Source organism: Podarcis gaigeae, assembly GCF_964106915.1.
Source record: "Podarcis gaigeae genome assembly, chromosome: 2".
NCBI lineage: Eukaryota > Metazoa > Chordata > Lepidosauria > Squamata > Lacertidae > Podarcis > Podarcis gaigeae.
In genome coordinates, this window is record NC_139679.1 from 29508808 (window position 1) to 29536302 (window position 27495).

The 27495-nt window shown below is 44.6% G+C and overlaps 3 protein-coding genes and 1 long non-coding RNA gene across 6 annotated transcripts in view; 3 read left to right on the forward strand and 1 right to left on the reverse strand.

Annotated features, from left to right (window-relative positions):
- The first annotated feature begins 791 nt into the window (after positions 1–791).
- The window catches only part of LOC310839358, a 97171-nt gene continuing 70467 nt past the window's right edge, over positions 792–27495 (forward strand). The window contains exon 1 of the long non-coding RNA XR_014561471.1: positions 792–1010. This is a non-coding gene — a long non-coding RNA (uncharacterized lncRNA). The remainder of the gene's footprint in view (positions 1011–27495) is intronic.
- Positions 8743–14249, reverse strand: CCDC137 (coiled-coil domain containing 137). Of its 2 annotated transcripts, none has more exons than XM_083727825.1 (6): positions 14115–14249; positions 12827–12948; positions 11687–11882; positions 10487–10569; positions 9609–9688; positions 8743–9334 (listed from the first exon to the last, which is right to left on the reverse strand). In XM_083727825.1, exons 1-6 carry the CDS (start codon positions 14189–14191, stop codon positions 9122–9124), a joined length of 771 nt encoding a protein of 256 aa, XP_083583951.1. In that variant the 5' UTR covers positions 14192–14249; the 3' UTR covers positions 8743–9121. The 2 variants fall into 2 exon arrangements, with proteins under 2 accessions (XP_083583951.1, XP_083583952.1); XM_083727826.1 differs by having other exon boundaries at positions 12827–12932; positions 14096–14243.
- OXLD1 (oxidoreductase like domain containing 1) lies at positions 14376–18764 on the forward strand. The gene is made up of 2 exons (XM_083720570.1): positions 14376–14522; positions 16444–18764. The coding sequence occupies exons 1-2, from the start codon at positions 14421–14423 to the stop codon at positions 16888–16890; spliced, it is 549 nt and encodes a 182-aa protein (XP_083576696.1). The 5' UTR covers positions 14376–14420; the 3' UTR covers positions 16891–18764.
- On the forward strand, positions 19267–26146 carry PDE6G (phosphodiesterase 6G). 2 transcript variants are annotated; one of them, XM_083727879.1, is made up of 4 exons: positions 19267–19678; positions 22263–22469; positions 25030–25070; positions 25889–26146. In XM_083727879.1, exons 2-4 carry the CDS (start codon positions 22324–22326, stop codon positions 25963–25965), a joined length of 264 nt encoding a protein of 87 aa, XP_083584005.1. In that variant the 5' UTR covers positions 19267–19678; positions 22263–22323; the 3' UTR covers positions 25966–26146. The 2 variants fall into 2 exon arrangements, with proteins under 2 accessions (XP_083584005.1, XP_083584004.1); XM_083727878.1 differs by lacking the exon at positions 19267–19678 and adding an exon at positions 21941–22167.

Sequence of the window (27495 nt, forward strand, 5' to 3'; positions counted from 1 at the left end):
TTCCCAGAATGGTAAGCTCTGGCTCTTGTTGAAGCTTGTATTTCTGAGTCAGGGTCTCCAGGCAGCTGCCTGCTTCCAGGTCTTCTGTCGCCAAGGTGGAACCACGGGGGTGGCGCAACAACCAACCAGCTGCACATGCTCTATCTTCAGGCTTAATTAAACAGCACCACATCCTCACGGAGAGGCCTGTTTGCTGCGCACGCTGAAGGAGAGGGGAAGGGGGCAGCTGCGAGGGAAAACAAACAAAGCCTCCAGCAGATCAACATGCCATTATGCAGCCAGCTAGAGATTGCACAATAAGGACACGGATGGAAAAGTAGGAGAGGGTAGCACAGCCACGAAATGGGCAATAGGTTCCAATAACAAGCAGCATTGATGTTGCTACAAAACAGTCCCCGTTTAAGAAAAGAAAAAGAAAAGAAAACCACCACTTCCAGCTATGTGACTTTGGCCTTCTCAGCGTCCCCATGGAAATGTGTTCCATAAGCAAAGATTTGTTTATTTATAGCCAGCTCTCACCCAAAGGAAATGCTAGGCATGTCAGAGGTGCTTAGTTCAGGCAGGATTTCAAGGCCCATTGATTTTAGTGGGAGGGGTTTAGACACATGCTTAAATCTGCTATGGAGAGAAATGGGGCTTAAAGATGCTAAATGGTAGGCACCTGAGTCCAAAGTTTCTATACATTTGGGGAAGTTGGACACCTCTTAAAATATGGTAACTGAATTTTGCATGGCAGTTCCTGAGATCAAGGAGCAGACGTTTGCCAATGTTTGGATATAACTGGACACTACAGTGGTACCTCGGGTTAAGTACTTAATTCGTTCCGGAGGTCCGTTCTTAACCTGAAACTGTTCTTAACCTGAAGCACCACTTTAGCTAATGGGGTCTCCTGCTGCTGCCGCCACGCCGCCGGAGCACGATTTCTGTTCTCATCCTGAAGCAAAGTTCTTAACCTGAGGTACTATTTCTGGGTTAACGGAGTCTGTAACCTGAAGCGTATGTAACCCGAGGTACCACTGTATTTTGAATCAAGATGGCCGACTGACCCTTTCAAAACTGCACTGATTTTGCCCACTGGTTTCAAAACTGCATGGATGTTTTGGGTTTGTTTGTTTAAGACTTCCTGATCAACTCTTCTAATCATTTCTAAAATAAGATGCTCCAGAGCCCACATCACCCTAGGTATCATGCTGCTTAAGATCCTAGATGTGTAGTTACCTAGTGATGCAACTCTGCACATGCTCAGAAACACTTTGTCTACAGCCGGCCTGCTTGTGTGGCAAAAAGACTACTGACTACTGGATTCCCAATTGAATCCTGGTACAGATTAAGTTCTGGAGTGTGCTCACTCACAGCCGGCCAGGTTGTCCCAGCATGTGCTGCCAACTCCATTCCAGCTGGGCTCTTTAGGGAGTGAGAGTTCAGCGTCTCCCTCCCACAACAGAGAACTAAAGGGCTCAGTGAAACCTGAAGCTGGCTTTCTGCTTCACATTTTTCCTTCCCATTGCTTGCTGCATATTTGCAGCTCACCTTCCGATCCTTCCTGTTCTTTTTGCATTAGAAACACCTCAAATTTGCATATTAGTTTACTCTGGGGCAACTAGTCTGTCCTTGGCATGTGCATATGAGTAAATGGGTACATCTCCTCTTGTGAACCAAATTCTTTTTGGAAATGTTGGTTGTGTTATACTAGTATAAGTGTTATGAGAATTATAAGGTCAAAATGTTCATACCTACATAAATATATAAACCACACGTCTGAAACAGTACAGCAAAACAGTCCTAAAGCCGTTTTGACTCTTTCAGTGAGCTCAAATATTCCTCTGCAGTTTGGATGGAAATGGGGAAAGCCTCCCATTGCCTTTGTGCTCACAAATCCTGCCTTAAGGGCACATTTGTGTATGAATAAGGTGAGCCTGTGACCTGGACTCAGGAATTATGTATTTATCATCACAAAAGAATGGCCAGGCTCTCCAGGTAAACCCATTAACAGGTTTCCTGCCAGACAGGATTCTGCTGTAGACCGCCCCTTCTGTGATGTATGTATGATGTATTGGGGGGGTGGCCTTGAGCTACAGGGTGGTAATTTCAAAAGTCTATACAGTATATAAGGGCTTGCACACCATTGTTCTGGGTTCCTCCTCCTCCCTCCTGCGGCAGGGGTGGGGGTGAGCACCCTGTTGCAACAGTTTAATAAAGATCAGGCTTACTAGCTGCTTTGCTTCTCGATATTCTCTGGTTGGCCTCTGTTATTTTCTCCTACCGATAGAGAACCTACATAAGGACTCTGTACAGCTCTTGGGTACCCCACAAGGGAAAAGGAGCAGTTTTTTCTTATAACAAAAGGAAACAAACATCATTTACACTTCTGTGCTTCTTGTCCATTTCATTAGACATGAGCTGATATGTTTTTTAAAATTATATATAACATGTCACATGACACCAATCTTTACTGCGCTGTTCCGGTTGTGCCGTAATACTCCCAATCACAACCTCAGCTGAAAGAATCAGGGGTTGCTATTACACAAATTAAGCTTAAGACAACAACAACTCTTTGGAAAAAGCTTACTTCAAATACATCAAAGCACAATCCAGTAATCCAGTCTGGAAAACAGCAAACAGAACATTTCTGTGGCCTGTGCAAACAGAGTCTAACTCAGAAACCCGATACGCAAACAACACACATTGTTAGGAAGCAGCTACCTTGAAAAGCACCTCTTATTTCTGCTCTAACCTCTTAGTCATGTGTCAGGCAATAGAGGGAGGAAGAAGGAATAGCTTCCCCTGTTCAGATCCAGGAAATTTCTTGGCTTGAATAATCCAGTGGTACCTCGGGTTACAGATGCTTCAGGTTACAGACTCCGCTAACCCAGAAATAGTACCTTGGGTTAAGAACTTTGCTTCAGGATGGGAACAGAAATTGTGCTGTGGCGGCAGCGCAGCAGCAGTGGGAGGCAGCTTATTATCTAAAATACACCCTGCGTGTACTGGAGTGTTTGAACTGTCTTGCCTTTGTCTCTGAGGGAAACGATCGTGCAAATCAGACATTTCAGGAGATCAGTTAAGGGTGTGTGCAATAGGTAAAAGGTAAAGGACCCCTGGGCAATTAAGTCCAGTCAAAGGCAACTATGGGATTGTGGCGCTCTTATCGCTTCAGGCCAAGGAAGCCGGCGTTTGTCCACAGACAGCTTTCTGGGTCATGTGGCCAGCATGACTAAACTGCTTCTGGCACAATGGAACACTGTGATGGAAGCCAGCGTGAATGGAAACACTGTTTACCTTCCTGCCACAGCTGTACTCATTTATCTACTTCCACTGGTGTGCTTTCAAACTGCTAGGTTGGCAGGAGCTGGGCTAGGGCAACGAGAGCTCACCCCGTCACACAGATTTGAACCGCCGACCTGCTGATCGGCAAGCCCAAGAGGCACAGTGGTCCTCCGTTCATCTCTCATTGGTAAGATGGAGGGAAGAACAGTGAAAACACAGCGAAGGGGAGGGGAAGAAGAGCTGCTGAGGAGACCCATCTGACCACTGCCAAAGGTGCTGGAGAAAAGCAGCATCCTTTTCTCCTCTCAACTCACCTCACAAAAGGTCCTTCTCAAATGAGATGACCACAGGGTAACCACCTGCTGTACCTTCCACTGTAAAGAGGCAGGTGCAGCTGAAAGTTTTACAAAATATAATAATGCACGCTGCTCTGGAAGCTGTGGTCTCTGTTCTCATGGGTGTCTTGGAGCCAGATGTCCGAAAATCTGCACATGCGTTTATTAGGCTCTATTGAAGCATGACATTCAGGAAAAGAGAATAACTTTAAAACAACAGCCCCTTTGATGAGCATAATGTGGGCATGTCTTGTGGCATGTTCTTCCTGGCCAGAAGTTATTGTTCATATTAACTTTGTTTTGGAAAAATCCTTGATATTTGTGGATGGTCATGCAATCTTCAGTTATAGTCCTGTTGTATGGGGACCAACAAATGAGACAACAAACATGAAACCCAAGACCCATTATGGTGGCAAATATTGCAAAACTGGAAAGACAAACATCCTCCGTCTACAACTCAGTGGCCTGAAGATCTCACTGCCCCATTCTCTGATTAAATGTGTCTTCATCTTGGTAAGTGAGTTGTTCACTATGAATCTGGGCACTTGTTAAGATATCGTAACCAAATTCTGCATGGGAGTTCCTGAGATCAAGGAGCAGGTTCAAAATAGCTGAGGTTTCTTCCATAATGGGGGAAAACTGATTTTAATAACTGAATACAGAATATTTGTCACTTAAGAGAAGTGTTGAAGCTGCAAAGAGACAGAGGGAAGTCAATTAATATAGCAGGGATTTATTTTACAGAAATAAAGTGACTGTAAAGAAAGAGAAGAAAAACTACAAATGTATTTCTTTCTGAGAACCTGGCATCTAGAATATTCAGACTTCTATTTGTATCCTTTGAATAATTTTGTGTACTTGATCAATTCTTTTTCATTTTTTTAATCTTTCTTTTCTTCTTTTATATATTTTTAAATTTTTTCCTTTTCTTTTTGGAATATATGAATGTAATCTTTAATTTATGCTTTCTCTGTAATTTTTTTTTTAATGCAATAAAGATTTAAAAAATAAAATAAAAAGCAAGCAAGCTGAGGGCTTTCTTCTTCTTCTCATGGGCTAACACAGCTACTTTTGACTTTAAGAAAAATGTTCCAAATACATAGAGCTGGTGCCCCCACATGAATCCAATACTGCTAAAATCTAGAGAGCTCTCCCCTGGGGCACCCTGTCATTGTGCAACAGGAATTAGGTAAGGCCATAGGGGAAAAGGCGGGCTGTACATCCGAGAAGCTGTTTACGAGTGCTCTTAATTGAGGACAGCACACCCACAATGTCATCGTTTGTGCAATCAGGCTCAAATTGGTTTTAATTAAATCTCAGCCAAGTAGTTTGAACCAGCGACATCTGTCCCGTCCCCAGCAGCTTCAGAACATGCTTCTGATCATTTTTCTTTCTTCTGGGGACAGTTTACCTTTCCATTCCTCCTTTGTGGGATAACTGAACGTAAATAACTGTAGCAATAGGACTGTCCCCCAAACTCCATGCTTGGGACTCCGTCCTTGATGGTGTCCTGTGTATGTGTAGGATGGGGAAAGCCAACATGGTGCTCCTCAAAAGTTGCCGCACAGCAGACCTCGAGACTCCATAGCATCTCTTTGAACAAGAGGAGTTCTGTGCAAATCAAAAGCTTGCCAATATATTTTACTATCATGGCCCACCCAAAAGCAGTCTCTTAGCAGTTCTAGACCTTGCAATACTTTGGGACAAACTGAGCACCCATTCTTGTGCTTTTAAGGCAACATGCACCTTGCAGTCCAGTGCACTCAGCTCTAAACATTGTGCGACATCTTCCGACAGAACTGCAACCCCGAATGCTCTTTCTCTCTAGAGATTCCCAGTGAAGTCAGTGCAGGATTTGTCTTTCAAGCAAAAGCGAAAGACACAACAAACTCAAGGTGTTCAACTGTTTGAGTACGACTGTTTAGGACATGCAACCGTAACATTCCCAGCAGTCTGGTAGTATCCAGAGTTTTAGAAGCCAAGGGATAAGCTGTGAAAAGCTAGTAAAACAAAATGATTCAAGCAACAATTTGGCAGAACTAGACTGATCCTTGTATTGTATAAATGTAAGTTAGTAGGGAGATAAAAAGAGACTATATAAGAAATATGCAACTGTGCGGTATAAGGTAATTAATAAAGTACAGTGAGATTAATTGGAAGTTATTTTTATTTATTTTTTCTTTATAATTTTTATAACTGATTTCAGTATCGGGAGCATAAATGATGTTAGTTATACTAATTTTGTTGTTTCTTATATTGTGGTTGTTTGTTTGACTTCTTCATTATTTGATTGTATGTTTATTTGTTTGTTTGTCTGTTTTCCCATAAATGTATTTATTTTAAATCCATAAAGATATACTTTAAAAAAAAATGATTCAAGCAACAGGTAGCCAAAAGTGGTGGCGGATGTAGATCAGGTGCTTTGTGGGAAAATTACCATACTCTTAGAGCCTAAACCAGCACCACAGTGTAGTAAATAGATGTATTACAGATTGTAACCCCTTAGATTCAGCCAGAACACAGACACTGAACATAAAGGTTCAAACCAGCAACTACAGCCCAATTCTGCATGGAGGCTGCAGGTGATGCAAAGAGAAGCTGTGGGAACATCCCTCACTACTGATGAATCAAGGATAATGTTTCCTGCCGTTTGGCTGTGACAAGAAGAGGTCTCCTTCTTCCCAGCCCACAGGATGCTACTTGTACCACACTATATTAGTATAGAAAGACAAGAGAGGATTCCCTGTTGCTTATGGGCACATCCTGCCACCTACTGACAAGACCCATGCTACACATTTTAAGACGCCGCTGCCACTCTTTCCCAACCTCCTTTGTTTGCACTTATGAGGACATCCCACTAGGACAGCAACCTGGGTTGTTGCTGTTTTAATGCAAATCTTGTTAGGAGGAAGTAAATTGCTCCTCTTTTCAATTAACTCTTGTGAGTGACTGAAGAAGCTAGAAGCCTTGAAGAATATTTTTTGGGGGGGAGCAGGGGAGAGAAGAGAGAAATGACATAGGTCTCTCTCCCCCCCCCCCCAGCTTCACCAGCCCCACATTCCAGCATGCAATTAAGTATTTTAGCCTTTTTCGTAATGGCGTCCCGGTTTTGAAATGCCTTCCCCAAAGAAAGGTATACCCGATGCTGACTGTCGGATCTCTAGTACCAAGTAACAACCTTCCTATTTGCCCAGGCATTTTAGATCTTGCCTACTTCGACCTATCCCAATTAAAATAAAATAAAAAGTTTGATATTTTGGGGTTTTTGGAACCTTTCGATGGTGGGCAGTTAAAGTATTGCAAAGCAGGAGACTTGATTTCTGTTCCACCCTGAATAGGCTGTCACTGGAAGGCATCTTCAAATTCACTCTGTGATGGTAAACCCATTCCTGGGAGACTTCCATCCCAATACTGGATGGGAGTCACAAGGGAGCACTATCTGCTCTGAAGCCTCATCCCACTGCAGGGAAAATAACTCTCTTTGCAACAAGAACAGGACAGCAGAGAAGAGACACAGCAATGCCTCCTAGCTGCGGGGGCGGGGGGGGAGGGGAGAAGAGGCAACAGATCTGGTAGTGGAGTAGGAGAGGTAAAAATATTCCCAAGATACATAGCTGTCACTTTTCCTTTTTCTTGTAAGGAATCCTATTCGGAATAAGAGAATTTCCTTTTAAAAAAAGGGAAACGTTGACAGCTATGCCAAGATATTTCAAAGCTGATAACTCATGTGCTCCTTGGCTTTCAGATAGTACAGGCATGTCCAACTTCCAAGAGACTGAGATCTACTCCCACTATAAAAAAACTGGCAGTGATCTACCAAGGTTTTGAGCTCTTTTTAGGAAGCCGGTTGTTGAACTTTTTTTTGGGAAGTCAAGCTTGTTGAGCTTTTTTGGGGGGGGCAGCAATCTACCTCAATCTACAACAGAGCCCTCACGATCTACCTGTTGGCCATCCCTGAAAGCACATAGGGTAGAGGAGTCTAAAAAGCCTGGGACATAATTTTTCACAACCCTCTTATGACTAAGGTGGCTCATTTTCCAGAAGGAATGTATTCAGCGTTGAGTACAGTGGTACCTTGGTTCTCAAACTTAATATGTTCCGGGAGTCCGTTCGACTCCTGAAACTGTTCGAAAACCAAGGTGTGGCTTCTGATTGCGGCATTTGGGAGCCAAGCCATTCGGGAACCAAGGTACCACTGTATGCGCTTCCAGAGTTAATGCTAAATACATTGCTTCTTGTAAATGAGCCACCATAGCTGCTAGATGGCTGTGAAAATTTGTGTCCCGGGCTTTTAAGACTCGTCTACCCATGTACCCGGAAGCTGTACGCCGGCTCCCTGGCCAATAAAGTGAGATGAGCGCCGCAACCCCAGATTTGGCCACGACTTAACCTAATGGTCAGGGGTCCCTTTACCTTTACCCATGTACTATCTGAAACCAAAGGGACACATGGGTTGCCAGGTGTGAATTTTTTCCCCAGCTCTCCTACCACACTATGGTGGGAAGCAGCATTTCCTCTATTTCTGCTCCAAAACTCATTTGCAGGCTAAACAGGGACCGCATTTTCCAAACCGGTCAAAGGTCTCAATGGTATCTGCGCTTGTATGAGACAAGAGCAGGCAGTCCAATCATCTCTAACGTCTTTTGTTTTTGAAGCTGCCAATAATAAAGGAGGGGGTCCAGCTTGGAATTTTTGCCTTTTCTTCTGGCACGTCAGAGAAGTAGATAGGGAAAATGTGCATCTCTCTAGAAATACCAGTGTAATATTAAACAGAAAAACGATTTCTGAGCACCTTCCAGCCACAAAAGGAAGACCAAGCTGGGAAGAAATGTATCTTAACCCTAAACAGCTTTGCTTGGCAATCCTCTTTCTCCTTTCACATCTTATTTATCTTTGTGCCAGTGCATTGAGAGTGGGAGCAAAATGTGTTTCTCCAACTTTGTTGGGGAATATATGGATGCAGAGTTGCGCTGGGCAGTTAGCAGCAAGAAACAGAACTTGCCACCGATACTGAAAAAGTGGGAATAACTGAGCACTGGGCCTTTCATAACCTTTAAAATCAAATGAGACCATTTTGCTTTGTTGTCATTTTCAGGGTGCTATTTTCATTCCACATTCCTCTGCCAAATGGCTGCACCAGTGGATAATATAAATATATTTATTCGGTGTAATTGCCTCCGAGACCATTCCCATTCTAGTACTTCTACTCTGAATCCCAGAGGAAAGTTAAGAAAAGGTTAACTAAGGTTAACCCCAGGTTGCTAAGATCACTAGAAGTTCCAAGGTTGAGTCTAGAAAAATTCCACTGTATACACTTCGCTCTGCTTCTGGAAGTAGCAGATGACTGCCATATTGCCCAATGTGTACAACACCAGTCAATCTTGCTGGTCCTGATGGCTTAATGCGGTCATCCAAAAAGAGGACCGTTTAAACACACCGCCATCTTGGCTGCTGCTCTTTAAAATGCTCATTAAAATGCTTCTTCCAGTTTTCTGGCACAGTGGAAGCATTCCGACATCTCAGACGGGCTTCTTTAGTTTGTCAATAGCAAGCTGACTTTCAGCCATTTGCTGCTGCTTGCGTTTCTTTATGTCCCGGTAAGCTTGAACAACCCTTTCTCTTTCCTCCTGCATGATCCTCTGGCGAGCAAGGGATGTGTGGAACACTTTTGGAGTGGAGGGTGTCCCACCGGAGCCCAAGAGAGATGTCAGCAGAAGCTCCTTCTTGCCGGCCTGGAATGTAAGAGAGACTGGCTCAAGTTAAAGAAGCACACAGAGGAAAGAGGTTATAGATTGAGTATGATCAGCTTACAGAAAACTAACAAACAAACCCTGAAATACCCGAAACTCTGATACAACTAGTTTGATAATAGTATTGCTAACACCAAACCAGTGTTCTTCCCCAAGCTTTGCTACCAATCGTGTAAAATTATTTCCTGTATAGGTAGCAGGGTCACTGGCAAAGTTAGAAGACAGAGATAGAATTTCATGCAGCTACATAACTTACCCTGTCTTTGACAACACTCTTTCTAGGTTTCGCTGTAATTGTTGGGGGCTGTTCAGCAACCTCACCAAACTTCACCGAGTCTGAAAGGAATGGCAAAGAGGTAAGCTCCAAGGGATTGAAAATGAGATGGAGATAGCACTAAAATAGATATATTCTTCTCCCGTTTAACAGCCTGACTCTAGCCTGAAGTCCAGTCTAGAGGCCAACATGGCCACTCCTATTTGTCATGTCACAGCAAAGAACAAATGCCTTTTCATCCTGTACATTAATCCTCACAGTACACAGTAACAGAGACTACGGTTCAGCTCCCATTCAAATTCAGCACAATGCAAATACACTTTTATATATTTCAGCTGGGAATTTGTTGCTTTGGACATAAAGGTGTGCCCTAAAAAGCAGGTATCCAAACTTTGGAAGTGGAGCTGGAACCCAACTTCCTCTTAACAATAGATTTGCTTGCTTGATTGATGTAAACAGTGATATGCTAAATCAACTTTCTGTTCCCGCACAAACTGCAAGTTTTTGTTTTCTAAAGTACAAAGAAAGAAAGATACTTTTTGAGTTGAACTGAGTAGACTACAGCCTTATGAAGATCCAGACAAATCCCATAATCGAAAGCAATTGTGCATCCTATTGTAACATAAGTCAACACCACAATCCTTCTCCTCAGTAAGAAATTCTCAATATCCAGATAGAACTACCACCACAAAAATAAATGCACACTCAAAGCACCCATTGGGAAAAAAAATATACATGCAGGAATCATCAAGAAAGATGTGGTGGTTTTCAAATCCTTGGAATTCTGTAGCAGAGATTTGGGGTGTTCTGGAACTCTGAAGAAAGCCAAAGAGTTGTACATTGAAAAATACTTCCCCTACCTTTGAGAAAGTCTTTCTCCAGCAATGCTGCTTTTTTCTCCTCTTTCTTCCTGCGGATTTTATCCAGCTTCTTCTTCTGAAATCTAGAAAGCAAGCTTTGTTGAAGAAAGGATGCAACAGGAGCTGTACACACGAATTTCAACGGAGGATGAAGGGAATACAATTCAGAGCCCCAATCAGAGCAGAGGGCTACAAAAATACTGTGTCCAATAAAAGGTATTATGTACCTGGCTATTGGCCACCTGTGGCCAAGTGAAGGTGTCTGGGTACCAGGATGGTGCGTGACATCTCCACCACCTGGAGATGCATGCCTGAACTGTACGCACACACTAATACCACATCCTGTAGAATTCTATCAGTTATATTTTATGTGCACAATTGGAATGAATTTCAGGAACCAAAATGCTTTTTCTGTGCTGCCTGAGCAGGAGCGGTGAAGAACATTAACAGTTTGTTGTTGCAGCTTGCCTTCACTTACCCTACCCCAGTACCTTGCTCACAGTTGTGAAGAATATTCTTACGTTATGAATAGTCTATGTCACCATTAAGAAAAAGAGGTAGGAATAGGCCAATATCTATGTGGACTGTCCCTGGATCAAGTGACTTTTCTTCCTTAAGTTTGCAAAGTTCTCACCCTAGCTCAAGGTTGTCATCTGAACTAGCCAGATGTTTAACAGAGAATCAATCACAGTCAGCCCATCATTTGAAAAACAAGACTTTAGAGCCATCTTGCCCCAAAATGGCAATGAGGCATTTCATTTTGGTGACAGTAAGCTTGGTTTAAGGAGCCATTTGGCACCTAGCTTATATATCTGAGTTTCCAACATTAGCTGCAAACTAAGGACGTGAGTGGCGCTGTGGGTTAAACCATAGAGCCTAGAGCTTGCCGATCAGAAGGTTGGCAGTTCGAATCCCTGCAACGGGGTGAGCTCCCATTGCTCAGTCCCTGCTCCTGCCAACCTAGCAGTTTGAAAACACGTCAAATTGCAAGTAAATAAATAGGTACCACTCCGGCGAGAACGTAAACAGCGTTTCCATGCGCTGCTCTGGTTCGCCAGAAGTGGCTTAGTCATGCTGGCCACATGACCCAGAAGCTGTACGCCGGCTCCCTTGGCCCATAAAGTGAGATGAGCGCTGCAACCCGAGTCTATGACTAGACCTAATGGTCAGGGGTCCCTTTACCTAAGGGATCAAGCTTACTCTTTCTTCCTCTGAGACTTTTCTGGGACTGGCTCTTCTTTTTCAGGTTCACGCTGCAGTTGGTATTTGGTAAGGAACATCACATGCTGAGTTTCCCGCTCAATGCGCCCGATGTAGGTAGAATCTCCCTCTCCTTTTCGCCGCTTGAATTTTGGCACAGGTATGTCACCCTCCAGTATATGACTTGGTTGCTTCTCTGAGATGAAAACACAAACTATTACAGTCTTACTGTGCCCAACAGCACCCAGAGAAATAAAGCAAGATGAAGACCAAAAAAACCAAACCTTTATTTCCCTGGCTCTCTGCAAAACAAAAATAGACAAGCGCAATGTCTATTTGACAGTGGTCCAAGCTAGAGCAGTCTAACATACTTCTGTGGGGCATAAATGGGTGTCACACCATGTCCAACCACCCTAGATTTCCCCACCCCCAAAATGTCACAGTCCTGGTGCTAGCTAGGAGGACTGGCTCCGCAACTGAATATAGGATCAAATTACATTGGAATTCATTAACTTCCCAATATAGCATGTGTTTTTTGCATTGATTGTGTTTACTATTACAGAGCTCCTTACAGCAGATAGCTGCTGGCCCTCTGCCATAAGCAGGCAACGGATGTTGTTGCCAAAAGACAAATGGATTGGCAATGAGTTATTTATTTCCTTAATAAATTTACACCCAGTTTTCACGAAAACAAATCCAGAACAGTTATGCTGTTACTGACTGATCAATTCCCCATGCCAAAGCTTAATGAACTGAAAGTTGCAGAGGGACGTATTGTGCTATTATGGTAAAGAGACAGTAATCCTAGAATTGTAGAGTTGGAAGGGAACCTGAGGATCACCTAGTCCAGGCATTCCCAACCTGCAGCCCTCCAGATGTTTTGGCCTACAACTCCCATGATCCCTAGCTAGCAGGACCAGTGGTCAGGGATGATGGGAATTGTAGTCCAAAACTTCTGGAGGGCCGAAGGTTGGGGATACCTGATCTAGTCCAACCCCCTGCAATGCACAAATATGCAGCTGTCCTATATGGGGATCAAACCTGCAACCTTGGTGTTATGAGAACCATGCTCTAACCAACTGAGCTATCGGAATTGGGTCCATAGTGTATGTTGGAAAAACATGAAGACTGCTTTTTTACCCTTTTTCTTTTTCTTCTTGCTCTTGGGGTTCTTTAATTCATCACGGCTCCTCATTATTTCCCGCAACCGAAAAGGAATTTCTTGTTCATCCAGGCATTGAGTTTTCTTCATCTTCATTTGTCTACAGGGTTTTAAAAGGGGGGGTGGGGTTGTTATTGACAAGGTTGTACAGCTTGTTTCAACAATAGCTACTACCAATTAAAATTTCAAAATGCCTTATGGTAAGTACGACCAGAAGACCAGCTTGAATGACAGGTTTAGAGCAGCTGTCCATCACACAGGCAACTAGCAGGCAAAAGCTTGTGATCACAATTTCACAGGCTGCTCCATATTAGAATGTCAATATCCATCTACACCATCTGTACGGGGCAGCTATAACAATGCCCACATACAGGACAGCTGCAACAGCATCATTTATTACATCGTGACATCAATGTTTTAAGCAGGGGTACCTAGTATATGCCCCTCCAGATGTTGCAGGGCTAAAACTCCCATAACCTCTGACAAGCAACAGAAATTGGGAAGCCAAGACCTGAAGGGAAACAGGGTAAGCACTCCTGGTATTGATTACATTTACCCGAAAAGCAACACAAGATTAGGATAATAGTTATATTTTAGCAACACCTGGAGGGTGCTTATATATACAGTGGTACCTCGGGTTAAGAACTTAATTCATTCCAGAGGTCCCTTCTTAACCTGAAACTGCTCTTAGCCTGAGGTACCACTTTAGCTAATGGGGCCTCCTGCTGCCGCTGCACGATTTCAGTTCTCATCCTGAAGCAAAGTTCTTAACCGAAGCACTATTTCTGGGTTTACGGAGTCTGTTACTTGAAGCGTATGTAACCTGAGGCACCACTGTATGTCGAAGACTGAGCACTGAGTCTACTACTACTGATCATCTGAATAAAAACAATGAACCTCAAGCTTGACCTCAAGTTTAAGCCGCACCCATCCCGAGTACAGTATTAAAGCAAGTTTTGTTGCATGAGTTTTGGTGATCTTGAGCCGGGTTCCAGACGCAGCTGACATTCCCAGTGCCAAAAAAAAGAGAGAAAGAAACCCCAAAGGCACGCTTACCCCACTACTGCGAAGCGCACAACCGAAACCCGACATCGGCCCGCTTTTTAAGCAAGCCGCTGAAAAACCTTTCAATCCTCAGCTCCGCGTCTGCGATAAGGAGGGTGATGCGCATCACGCGGGCCTACCTTACAGGGCTGTTGTTTGCCAGCACCCCCCCCCCCGGGACAACGCGCACACCGAAACATCACCGGCGGGATAAACACTCACCTGCCCCTTGGAGCAGCCCCTTCCCGCGAGGCGGTGGCAACAGGCGCCACCTGCGTCCGCACCTTCCTTTTGCCCATCGCGCCTCTTCTTTCCTTTCCGCTTCACCCACGTGCGGCAGCTCTACTTCCGGTGCCCTCCCTTTGCCCGCTTCCCATTGGCTGTGCTCTTTCTTTCACACGCCCACCGTTTGACATCTCGTCGTTCCCCTCCCTCGAGGCCGCTGAGGCCATTGGGCCGAGAGAGATGTCAGTCTCGGCGCCCGGCGCAGGGACGGGGCGTGGCTTCTTCCCAGGCAATCCGGAGCTGATGTTGATGCTGCTGTTAGTGGGCGCCCTCCGCTGCAGCCGGCGGCTGGCCGGGGCTCAGGCTGCAGCAGCAGCAGCCGCGGCCGGGCGCTCGCCCGGGAAGGTGAGGGGGTCCGGCGGCGGGGCGAAGCTGCTGAAGGGCACAATTGCATGCCTGGTCCTGAGCGCGTTTCCTGGGCAGCGGGTCGCTCTTGCCCGCGGACGGAGAAGCTGCTGGGAGGAGGCAAAGGGAGAGAGCAGCCTGGAGTCGGCTGTGCCTAAAATGCCCTCTTGAAGAGGCTTTTCCCTTTCGCTTGTTAGAGTTACAGGCCTCAGGAGATGGCTTGTGGTTTGTTTATAGGGCGCCACAGCAAATAGCAATAATGTTGTGGCGACTGTTTCTAGAAGGGGATTTGTTCTGCTCCACCATGAAAGACTCTGATCACAATTATTATTACCCCCATTATTATTATTATTATTATTATTATTATTATTATTATTATTATCATCATCATAATCGTCATCATTATCATTATTTATCACTGATCCTGCCTATCTGACTGGGTTGCCAATGGCTCCAGGCAGCTTCCATTATTATCATCATCATTATCATTTCAGTCAAACCTTGGTTCCTAAACAACTCTGTTATTGTATGTTTTGATTCCCAGAGGCCGAAAACCCGGAAGTAAATGTTCCGGTTTTTGAACATTTTTTGGAACCCAAACGTCCAGCATGGCTTCCACTTGAGTGCAAGAAGCTCTCGCAACCAATTGGAAGCCACGCCTCAGTTGTCAAACGTTTCGGAAGCTGAACGGTATTCCAGAATGGATTACATTCGACAACCAAGGTTTGACTGTATTTTATTTGTACCCTGCCCAGTGTTTTTCTTCTAAAAAAGGGGAGGGGAAGTACTCGCCATGAAGTTGTTACAGTAAGCACCATATTTTTAACCAGTGATGTTCTTCTAGAAGAAAAAAGTGCCGGTACTGCATACCTTCATAAAAAAGTACTCACCCTGCCCACCTGACTGGGTTGCCCCAGCCACTCTGGGCAGCTTCCAACATATACAAAAACATATTGAAACAGTAAACATTAAAAACTTCCCAATACAGGGCTGCCTTCAGATGTCTTCTGAAGGTTGCGTAGTTCTTCATCTCCTTGTCACTTGATGGGAGAGCGTGCCACTCAGCTATAATAGCCCTAGATGTTTTTCCCAAGTCCTCAGCATCCCCCAACCCACAGGAACCATGGATCAGGGGTGGTGGGAGTTGGAAGTCCAGTAACAGCACCTGGAGGACCATAGGTTTGCATCTCCCTGTGTGGCATTTAGTATACATGCATCTGATGATGCTCCATTTCTGTTCAGACTTCCCCCAACACACACTTTATTTACAGGACTTGTTGCCTCAAAATGTGATAGCTGACTGAGATGGTTTTAACAGGAGGTTGGGCAGATTCAAGGAGGATGGCTGCTTGCCCCAGAGGCAAGACGTACAAGTTTAATATGTCACAGATTTTTAAACCGTTCGGAGTTTGAATTTGTCATTACTGATACTGCACTTGGGATATACGGTATAGCACATGGGTAGGCAAACTAAGGCCCAGGGGCCAGATCCAGCCCAATTGCCTTCTAAATCCGACCCGCGGATGGTCCGGGAATCAGCATGTTTTTACTTGTGTAGACTGTGTCCTTTTATTTAAAATGCATCTCTGGGTTATTTGTTACGCCAGCCTGGTGTTTTTACATAAGTAGAATGTGTGCTTTTGTTTAAAATGCATCTCTGGGTTATTTGTGGGGCATAGGAATTTGTTTTTCCTTTTCCCCAAAAATATAGTCCGGCCCCCCACAAAGTCTGAGGGACAGTGGACCGGCCCTCTGCTGAAAAAGTTTGCTGACCCCTGGTATAGCACGTGTTACAAATTCTATGAATAAAATACATGAAATCTGGCAGGTCACATCCTGGGATGGATGGGAAGTACTGGAAATAAGCGGTGGGGATATAGAAAGGGTTTAATCCATTTGTTTCTGTTTTTGTTCTTGCTAGGAATGCATCTATCTATTCGGGCACTCACACAATAGTGGGACTGCAGTGCTTTTGCACAGATCCCACCACAAGTACTTAGTTAACATGTGGAGGTTTCCTGCAATGCTGATGGTCGATGGACGGCAGTACATGCACGTAGATGCACAGGGCAATGGTTCCCAAAATGCTACTTCCCTGATGGACAAGGAGCCTGGCTCCAAGGAAGAGGCTGCTTCTTCAGAGGACAAAGATTCTGCTTTTGCCATCCCTCCAACACTTCTCCCCCCCACAAACTGTTGTATGAGTGGATGCCACAACTGTGTGTGGATTGCATACACTGACGAGCTTCTGAAGTATTACCAGGACGGTGGAGAACAGGCATTAGCAGCTGTGGACAAACACATACAGGATGAGAATATAAAAACGATCTTAAAGATGGAGATCAGATTCCGAATGAAGAAAGACTGAAACCTTTTCAGAAGAAAAACAACAACACTGTCACAGCTACATACCTCATGCCTGGTCTTGGGCCATAACAGATTCTGAAGGAAAAATCTATCCTGGTTGTTTATTCTCCCTTTTCTGAAGTAGAAGGGGCAATTCTAATTTTATACAGGAGTCCCAGTATTATTAAGCCTATCTGGATGATATGCAGTCCTAATATTCAGTTAAATTTAAACTACCTGTTCTTAAAAATATGTCCTTATCCTGTATCCTATGATGACTATTATGTTTAACTGCATTTATTATTTAATAATGGGGGGGGGAAATGCTGGTTTAAGATCGGAGTTAAGGCTATTTCAGGTTGGCTGACGATATAACAAGAGTGCCATTCAGTAGGATGATAATGTTATTTACTATGACTGTTCAAAGTGCTTAGCATGCATTATTTCAGTAATCCTTATAGCTGTCCTGTTACATAGATTGAGGATGAGCCATAAAAGTGAATGGCTTCCATTGTCCTCTACTTTCCCCCATAAAAGGCCTACAATCAGCAGTGCTGCTAAGGATTCAGCAAAACAATATTGAGCAGGGCAGAGGGCTTGGCAGATTTTGTCTCCATTTCCAGCAGTGCTGCCAATTGTAGCTCTTACTTTCCCCCCCTCAATGATAGGAAGAGTTTTTCTAGGCTTTTGTGGAAGAGAACTAGCACCCACAAAAGTGCATGCCCCTTCTAGGCCAGAAGGCGCAACCGACAGGAAACCCAGTGTATCAGAGGCATATATTTCTACGTAATATTATTATTGGGGAGCTGCCTAGCCATGTGATACCTGCATATAGAGCACTGCCTATGATTGCCAACTGACCACAAAAAACTGGCAAAACTGGCTTTGTACCTTTAAGATCACTGTTGACTGGCACAAATCTGCCAGTGAACCTTTTTTGCAGAATGGATGAACATTGTGCTGGTTGCTAAAGGAGCCAATTAAAAAGATGGCATTCCTAAAAAAGAGAAATTTCCATTTGGTTGTGTTAATTCCACTTAATTCAGACCAGCCAACAATAGCCTTGCTTCATCGGTAAAAAGCCACAAACCACATTTCAAAATCCCAGCGAAGGATCTTGTGCAAAGCTTTGCATTTCCTCTGGCCCCTTCTAGAAAAGCAAACCACCACCCTTGTCCTTGGTTTGCCTACCAGGATAATATCACTTACGATCCTTTCCTAACCCCCTTGCTCTAAAGGATTTCTCAGACAGCCTAATCGCAGGTCACTTTAATGGAACTGCTGAACGTTCCACGAATTACAGCTAGCTAGACTTTAGTAAATAGGATTAAGCTACATTCTGTTAAGTGAACACAGCTGGATCACTTGATGTACCAACTTTTTTTAAAAAAATGCTTAATTTGGTGCAAGTGGCGTGAAACTCATTGTACTGAAATGCATTGGTAGGAATTCTTGCCTGTGAGAAAGAAGGACACCAGAAGCCTTGAATTCACCACCCCACCTTATGTTTACACAGACAGCCCTTTGTTTGTGATTCTTGCACAGAGTATAGCTGCAGCTATCTTCTTACTTTAAGATCACCAGCTCTTTTTTTTTAACCAGTTCCCGTGGCAGTGCCTCCCAAAGCAACTTGATGGGCATATATTTTAAGGTGCAAAAGCAGGTCAGGACAGGTTTTGTTTTGTTTTCTAGCCAGATGGCAAGCTTACTTTCAGGACATTTCGCTTTGTAATGATCTCTTCTTTCCTATTGGGGGAGTGGTGTGGAGGAACATTTTGCAAGCAATATAGACCATTAGGTGGAAATGGCCTTAGCTCCCTGTAACCTACAGTTTCCTATTGCTCTGCTGAACAGCTGATCATTAAAGGGAACCTCTCTGCATCTTCTTGCACCCTTCTCTGCCCCTGAGTGCAATGCATTGAGAAGTCTTGCCTGCAGCCATCATCTCCCACAATCACTCAGCACTTGGTTGTTGAAGATCTTGTTTGTACAAGTATTCCACAACTGCTGTCTAAACATAGATAACACTTGTATTAGACTACTGGTAATTTGGGTTGTTCTGCTGGATGCCTCCAACCTCCTCTCACTAAGCCTTGCCATTCCTGCCCAAACCATGTAAAACAGAAGTGGGTGTGCGGCCCCTGCAGGCCCAATTATTTTGATTTCATATGGCGACAATGTCTGCTGGCACAGGAGTATATGAGCCAGTGTGGTGTAGTGGTTAAAAGCGGTAGACTCGTAATCTGGGGGACCGGGTTCGTGTCCCAGTCCTCCACATGCAGCTGCTGGGTGACCTTGGGCCAGTCACACTTCTCTGAAGTCTCTCAGCCTCACTCACCTCACAGAGTGTTTGTTGTGGGGGAGAAAGAGAAAAGGAGATTGTTAGCCGCTTTGAGACTCCTTTGGGTAGTGATAAAGCGGGATTTCAAATCCAAACTCCTCCTCCACCTCCTCCTCTTCTTCTTCTTCAAACTGCACAGAACATCATTGGGCATGTAGTGTCATGGAAGCACATTTGTCTACTGGTTCTAGAGGCAACGGGCAGATGCTGAGTCTATCACAATTGATCTGGAAAATTTTCCATACATTTCCCCCACTCCCCCTGTTCTGAACATCCAGCCCACAATGTACCTGTCATTGAGGTTGATACCGGATTAGAAACAAGAGATATAATCCTATTAGGAGGAGCAGAATAAATCTAGCAAACCCCTTTGAAACCTCTCCAGAATGTTTGCAAGCTAGAGATACACTCACTGGCAACTCTTAATTCTTGCTGCAGTGGTTCAGGCAAAGGTTGACACTGGCGTCTGGTGAGTAGCAGCCCCCTTATGTTTTTCTTTGGCTCCTAGTTACTGACCTGTTTAGCCCACCCAACTTGCAGCTTCTGCTTTAATGTGGGTCCCGTTGTGGTTGTATTCCTGGGAGGACAGACCCTGCTATAGGAGAGGAGGCCCACGGGTGCAACAGACTCTGTGTTGAATTTCATTCTAATGCTTCTTCAGCCATGGGGTGTCACTGGGTAGCTATGGGCAAATACTGCTTTTCTGCCATAGGGTGGCTATTAGCATGCATAATATTAATACTTTTATTCTTTGTACCCTGCCTATCTAACTGGGTTGCCCAGCCACTCTGGGCAGCTTCCAACAAATATAAAAGCATCATAAAACTGACTGATCCTGCCATGCTATGCATACTGACATGGGAGGAAGTGAGACTTCCAAGGAATAGCAGCAAAAATATTTTAAAAATGAACAGCTTTTTGTAGCTTGACGAGACAGCTTGGCGTTGACAAATAACAATGAAGTTAATGGATACAGAAGCATAAAAGTAGATGTGAGAGTAGTGGCTAATTTTGTATAATTAAACAATGGGGTGAATGTGCGCATTTATTTGACTGGCTGCATATCTGAATCATAACTTTTTTAATGGTTTGGCTTTTTAGATACAAGGTGTGGGAATCCTCAGAACAGCAATTAAGCTGCTAAGTCTTCCCTCATTTGCTAGAATATCTGTGGAATAAATATCATGATCTGTGTGATCTGGATAAATTAACATTACTGAGACTGGGAGTAGCAGGGCTATGCAGGATATGCATCAGTTTTCAGAGAGGGATGGTAATAACTAATGAACAAAAATAAAATCCTCTCCCCCTGAAATAATAATCCTGTAAACAAGTGCAAATATTAGCAAGCTTGTTTACTGGAGAGGGGGGAAAAGGTTTAATCAGATTAGCATTTGTTTAGGGATTTATCTATGAACAAAATAAACGCAACAGTGCACCAGACCAATGGCCCATTTATCCTAGTGTCCTAACAACAACAGCCGGCAGCTTTTCTTTGGCTAGGCTGTGAGATCTGCTGAGGGCACATAAAGCAACAAACCAAATTTAGCTGTCCATTGGGTGCGCACTGGGCACATTCTATCTGCACTGCTGTGTGTCAAGTGCATTGCCATGCCAGGTGCATTTGGCACGCATCATTCGCCGAGAATAAATTTCACATGGCACTCTCCTCCTCTGCAACCCCATTCCAGTGTCTTCTTGCCCTCATTCCTAGGGATGAAAGTGAAACAGAAAACATCAGGTGAGTTGAACAGGGAGCGGCTTCTACAAGGCCAAGATACCGGTAATCAGGTATTTTCTGAATCCTAGCAAGCTACTTTTTGAGTGGCTCTGAACATTATACAGTGGTACCTTGGGTTAAGTGCTTAATTCCTTCCGGACATCCGTTCTTAACCTGAAGCACCACTTTAGCTAATGGGGCCTCCTGCTGCTGCCGCACCGCCGAACCACGATTTCTGTTCTCATCCTGAATCAAAGTTCTTAACCTGCGGTACTATTTCTGTAACCTGAAGCGTATGTAACCCGAGGTACCACTGTAATCCGAAGTTTCAGATGGAATAATTAGTGTTTCAACATCAATGCTTGGTCCACATGTGGGTTCCAGTCCAAGTGTAGAGATAGTCAAGTCGCATGAACTACAAACTAAATATTTTGCTCTGTGCTACTTAAAAGAGTGAATGGTGATGAACCTGGAACGATACAATATGATACAATATGATAATCTTTATTGTCATTGTCCCATACAGAACAATGAAATTGAAAAAGTCTACATCAGACATTCAAAAACCAACAAGCCTGCTATCCCAGCTATCCCAGCCCGGTTAACTCCCTAAAAACTCTGATACCCCATAATTAAATAAAATATACTCCCACAGAGACTACCTTACACTGCATTTAAAACCAACATCGCATTTGGATAGAAACTGTTTCTCAGGCGGCTAGTCTTAGTCTTTATAACCCTGTACCTTCTTCCAGAAGGCAGAAGCTGAAAGAGATCATTTCCGGGGTGCGTACTATCCTACGCTATCTCTGCAGCTTTCTTATGGCACCTGGAAGCATAGATTTGATCCAAAGTGGGAAGAGTACACCCAGTTATTCTCTCCGCAGTCTTTACAACCCTGGACAGCATTGTTTTTCCCTGACCATGCAGCTCCCAAACCACACACACAGACCATAAGTTAATACACTCTCAACAGTACAATGGTAAAATGCCATCAACAGGTCCTGGAACTGTTATGTATGGAAATATCTGTGAGGAGTTGTGTCTTAGAAGGCTTTACCCTGGCATCTTCAGGTGGGTTTGGGAATGCCCCCTGCCTGAAACCCTGCAGAGCCACTACCAGTTAGTATTAACTTCACTTGATTAGATGAGTTTATGGTCTGACTCAGTATATATATTCTGGAGTTAAAGATGTTGCATCTCATTTGTTTCTCTTCTTTGGAACACAAACTCAAGATGTGATGGAAGTTCAACTGCAGACGTAATTAGCTGTCCGCAGAAACACTAGACCTGGGAGTATAATTCTTTTCCTTCCTTCCTTTCTTCACAACAGATTAAACCACAGGAATCGGAAGCCATTTTTGGTGCCACGGCATTTTCTCTTCACGGCAGCAATGAGCCTCGAACCTCCCAAGCCGGAAATCAAATCGGCCACCAGAGTGACTGGAGGTCCTGCCACCCCAAGAAAAGGACCCCCAAAATTCAAGCAGAGGCAAACCAGGCAGTTTAAAAGCAAGCCACCAAAGAAGGGTGTCCAAGGGTGAGAGATGGAGACGTTGCTTGGGTGAAGAGGACTGATTTCACTTTCCTCCAAAAACAGCCAGTGTGGTGTAGTGGTTAAGAGCAGTAGTCTGGTAATCTGGTGAACCGGGTTCGCTTCCCTGCTCCTCCACATACAGCTGCTGGGTGACCTTGGGCTAGTCACACTTCTCTGAAGTCTCTCAGCCTCACTCACCTCACAGAGTGTTTGTTGTGGGGAAGGAATGTTAGCCGCTTGGAGACTCCTTCGGGTAGTGATAAAGTGGGATATCAAATCCAAACTCCTCCTCCTCTTCTTCTTCTTCCCCACCACTATCAACAGCTAGCATCCCTACCAGTCCAGGAGCAGTTTTAAAACCATTGTTTTGTGTATAGGAAGCAGGGGCTGCCTGGGGTGTTTTGTCACCTGAGGTGAAATGCCCTGCTGCGTACCCTCCAACATTCCTCCAGTGAAAATAGAGACGTCCCATTCTATAATGATAATTTTACTATTTACATCCCACACATCTTACTGGGTTGCCTCAGCCACTCTGGGCAGCTTCTGGGATGGCTTCTCTAAATCAGGGATGTCCCTGGAAAATAGGGACACTTGGAGGGTCTGCTGCTGACAGGAGGGGAGGTATTCTGCAGAGTTTGACACTGGTCCTAATAATAATAATAATAATAATAATAATAATAATAATAATAATAATAATTTATTATTTATACCCCGCCCATCAGGCTGAGTTTCCCCAGCCACTCTGGGCGGCTTCCAATCAAGTCCCCTAGAGGCTGGGGAGACCAGCAGCAAAGCTGGGTGGCAGAACAAGGCTGCCACCCCTTAGGTAGGTGCCGTCTGAGGTAACCGCCTCACCCTGCTTCATGGGTGGGCCAGCTTTAGAGAACACATTCAGTCTATAGGTCACACATTTAGTTCCAGTCTTCACAGCAGGTTTCAATAACATTCCTGTTTCTCCTCTCCTGCTCCCAGATGACTCAAAATGGGAATTTCTGTGTTTGCCACAATGCTAACAATTTTGGGGGATTCGGACAAACCGTGGTTTAGGGTCCCCCAAAATAAAGGAGAAACTTTCTATGAGTGGAATTCAATGCGATGCTAAGTGGGATATGCAAATAGGGAACAAGGTCTGCTCACACATAAATAACTGTATTTTTCCATGTATAATACTGTATTTCCCCCTAAATTTTTAAAGTTTGAAATTGGGGGTTGTCTTATACATGGAACGTTGCAATTAAATATTCTTAATTTGGGGTTCAAAAAATAGGGGGCGTCTTATACATGGGGGCGTCTTATACACGGAAATATACGGTACCTTCCTTCTCCTTACTTCCCTCCTTTCCTTCATGTACCCCCATATCTGTCTAGGCTCTAGGGCGTTCCCTCAACCTTCCAGTGCAGATTTATGGGGTACACATGGGCAAGGGAGGTGAAGTTCTGTTGTGTGATTGGACCCTGCTCTGCACATGCAACACCTTGAATCCTGCCCTGGGATAACAATTGCCATCCATACACATTTTTTATCTGACGGTATTGGGATTTAAACTAGTGAAGCTATCCAGTTTGCACTCACAAGGAACAGAATGGTTTCTTATGAGTCAGCATGGCAGCCTGCTATGTGGAACAGCAAGCCAGAATGCTGACTCATTAATCAATCTGTTGGTAACTGAGGGGACAGGTCCAATCCTGCTGCTTGTAACATTCTTCTCTCTGCCAGCAGATTTTTGTGGCTGGGAACAATTCCTTTACAAGCAGCAGGTTGGAACCTTTCCCATCAGTGAATCTAGTCATTTGCCTATTCAGGAACAAATCTCCTTTACAATGCCTCTTCCACTATCATCTTTCTCAATTAAGGAACTCACTTTCTCACTACCAACCTAGCAGTTTGAAAGCTTGTCAAAGTGCAAATAGATAATTAGGTACCACTGCGGCGGGAAGGTAAACAGCATTTCCGTGCGCTGCTCTGGTTCGCCAGAAGTGGCTTAGTCATGCTGGCCACATGACCTGGAAGCTGTATGCCAGCTCCCTCAGCCAATAAAGCAAGATGAGCGCCGCAACCCCAGAGTTGGTCATGACTGGACCTAATGGTCAGGAGTCCCTTTACCTTTACCTTTAATATGTCAGGCACCATGGCAATAGTAATATGTCAGGCACCATGGCCTTTTAGACTGTGTTTTGGTTGTGTCCTGCAAGTAATCTGCAGCAACTTTGCCCAAAGCTGGTGAGGGTTCTGCCATGTATGGAATTATTGAATCAGTGGCTGTCCTGAGACTTAAGCTCTTGCATGGAAAAATCACCATTCTGCCTTAAACCGCTCCACGTGGAGCCCTATAAAGAAATGATATCAGGGATAGACAACATGTTGCCCTCCAGATTTTATTGGACCACAACTCTCATTATCCCTGGTTGTTGGTCAGGTTAGCTGGGGCTGATGGGAGTTGTAGTCCAACATCTGGAGGGCATCACATTGGCCATCCATGGATTATATAATGTGGAGGAATGATCCGGGTTGGGTGAAAAAGCCAAATGCATCGTAGACTGCTCTTTCTCTTTTCCTTTGCAGATTTGGCGATGACATCCCTGGTATGGAGGGCCTGGGGACAGGTACCAAAGATTCCTATTTTTAGCACACCACACAACATTAATCTGCACCTTTGTTAGTACAAAAACTGCCTGGTTTCTCTTTATTGACATTTTCCGCCTACCAAGGAATCTATGTGTTTTGCCTAAGGATGGAGGCAGGCCTGGGAACCAGCTTGTGTTTGTTTGTCCTGAGATTGTTTCTCCTTCCCATATGGCCTTAGTGCAACCCACTACCTCCATAGCACTTGCAGCACTTTCTTTGCGTGTCTGCTAGTGCTACCTCCTGCCATTCATTGGTTGAGGACTGTTTTTAATCGCTTGTCTTGGCATCCCCACTTTTGGGTAAGGCCATGCCAACATACCATGCAGTGTTTTGATAGAGTCCCTTCTCTCTAAAGCACCACTGCACAGAAACTGAAGTCCTTACTTCACATGAGCTACATTTATGATTATGAACCCCCACAATTGCTTCCTCGACCAGTGTGAGAGCCAGTGTGGTGTAGTGGTTAAAAGCGGTAGACTCGTAATCTGGGGGACCGGGTTCGTGTCCCAGTCCTCCACATGCAGCTGCTGGGTGACCTTGGGCCAGTCACACTTCTCTGAAGTCTCTCAGCCTCACTCACCTCACAGAGTGTTTGTTGTGGGGGAGGAAGGAAAAGGAGATTGTGAGCCACTTTGAGACTCCTTAGGGTAGTGATAAAGCAGGATATCAAATCCAAACTCTTCTTCTTCAGTTGTCACCATAGGCCTTTGGGGGGCAGATTTCAGCACAGAAGCACAATGACCTTTGGCAATAAGCATATACATAGGTTGCCCTGATGCTTCTCTCTTTCTTTCAGATATTACTGTGATCTGCCCCTGGGAAGCCTTCAGCCACTTGGAGCTACACGAGCTGGCCCAATATGGCATCATATAAACACACAGAGGCCAGAAGTGGGGCTGCATGGATATTTGCCTTCCCTCCAGTTGAGGAGGCAGCTTCTGTGACCTTCCTTTTATCTGTGCTCCTAGCCTCTTCAAATCAACCAACTTTGCAGAAATCAGCTCTTGGCCTCAAGCAATTGATAAAACCAAAATAAAACCCAAGTGAGCAAGTATTACGCTTGACTTGAGGTCTATCTGCGATGAACCTCCCCCCATTGCAGCTATAGTTTGCAAAAATAGACATCCTTACATGTATAGTAGTTTCTCCATTTTACTATGACATCATACCCTCCCAACATTTATCCAATGAAAATAGGGATTTCCCATTCCATTATGATAATTTTACTACTCCACACATCTTACTGGGTTGCCCCAGCCACTCTGGGCAGCTTCCAACATATATAAAAACATAATAAAACATTAAACTTTTTTTAAAATCCCTATACAGGATTGCCTTCAGGTGGCCTGGGGGTTAGATAACTCCATACCCTCCAATGTTTCTCCAATGAAAATAGGAATGTCCTAAGGAAAAGCAGGACATTCCGGGATCAAATCAGAAACTGGGATGGGCTTCTGTAAATCAGGGACTGTCCCTGGAAAATAGGGACACCTGGAGGGTCTGTGACATTCTCTTCCTTCTTATCTATTCCCTGGAAGTGGGGAGGTTTAAAGCAGTGGGTGCAATGCGGCTAGCAACCACTGGAGTTGGTGGGGCAGTCAAGGAGTTCAACGGATGGAGGGCGAATTTGTTCCAGTTTTCTCTCCCTCCTCCCCTGTGAAGATGCTGTGGACACTTAATCAAAGACCGAGTAAAAAATATTGGTGGGCCTTGCCTGAGTGATCAGCCTCCTGTGAGCAGATGAACTCATGCAATGAAAGCTATTGCAGCACTACTTGTTGGGCTCAAACAAGGAAGCACGAGGGCAGGGAGAGAGACTTTATTTGCAACAGGGAACCTTTAAGATGCAGTGTGACGTGAGTGGAATACTGCAGTGGAAAGGAGTAAGGTTGAAAATATGGATTCTGCACATATAGAATAGGATATACCGTATTTTTCGCTCTATAAGACGCACTTTCCCCCTCCTAAAAAGGGGAAATGTATGTGCGTCTTATGGAGTGAATGCAGGCGGGAGGCTCTGCTCAGCACTCCCTTTAAAGAACTGTGTGGGGCGTGCGTATGGCTTTTTGGGGCTTTTCCCCGAGGAGGGAGAAGGGCAGCCCCGAAGAGCCGCACACACACTCTGCGCGCTCTTTAAAGGGAGTGTGGCTCTTGGGGGAGCCTTAGCCACACGCAGCCTCTCCCGGGCAGCGGGATGAAGGCTCTCCCTGCTCGGGAGAGGCTGTGCACAGCTATCCCATAAGCCAGGACAGCAAGCAGGATCGCTGCGCAGCGATCCCGCTTGCAGTCCTGGCTTCTGGGATTCAGAATATTTTTTTTCTTGTTTTCCTCTTCCAAAAACTAGGTGTGTCTTATGTTCTGGTGCGTCTTATAGAGCGAAAAATACAGTAGTTTCTCCAGAGA

Bases quoted from the DNA above. Each gene is read 5' to 3' on its own strand.
- CCDC137 (XM_083727825.1), bottom strand. From the start codon at position 14,191: ATGGGCAAAAGGAAGGTGCGGACGCAGGTGGCGCCTGTTGCCACCGCC. The intron at 12,949-14,114 runs GTGAGTGTTTAT...AAAACCCTGTAG, and splicing joins GGGGCTGCTCCAAGGGGCAG to ACAAATGAAGATGAAGAAAA. The intron at 9,335-9,608 runs GTAAGTTATGTA...CTTACATTCCAG, and splicing joins AGAGTGTTGTCAAAGACAGG to GCCGGCAAGAAGGAGCTTCT.
- OXLD1 (XM_083720570.1), top strand. From the start codon at position 14,421: ATGTTGATGCTGCTGTTAGTGGGCGCCCTCCGCTGCAGCCGGCGGCTG. The intron at 14,523-16,443 runs GTGAGGGGGTCC...TGTTCTTGCTAG, and splicing joins CCGGGCGCTCGCCCGGGAAG to GAATGCATCTATCTATTCGG.
- PDE6G (XM_083727878.1), top strand. From the start codon at position 22,121: ATGTTGCATCTCATTTGTTTCTCTTCTTTGGAACACAAACTCAAGAT. The intron at 22,168-22,262 runs GTGATGGAAGTT...TCTTCACAACAG, and splicing joins TTGGAACACAAACTCAAGAT to ATTAAACCACAGGAATCGGA. The intron at 25,071-25,888 runs GTACCAAAGATT...TCTTTCTTTCAG, and splicing joins TATGGAGGGCCTGGGGACAG to ATATTACTGTGATCTGCCCC.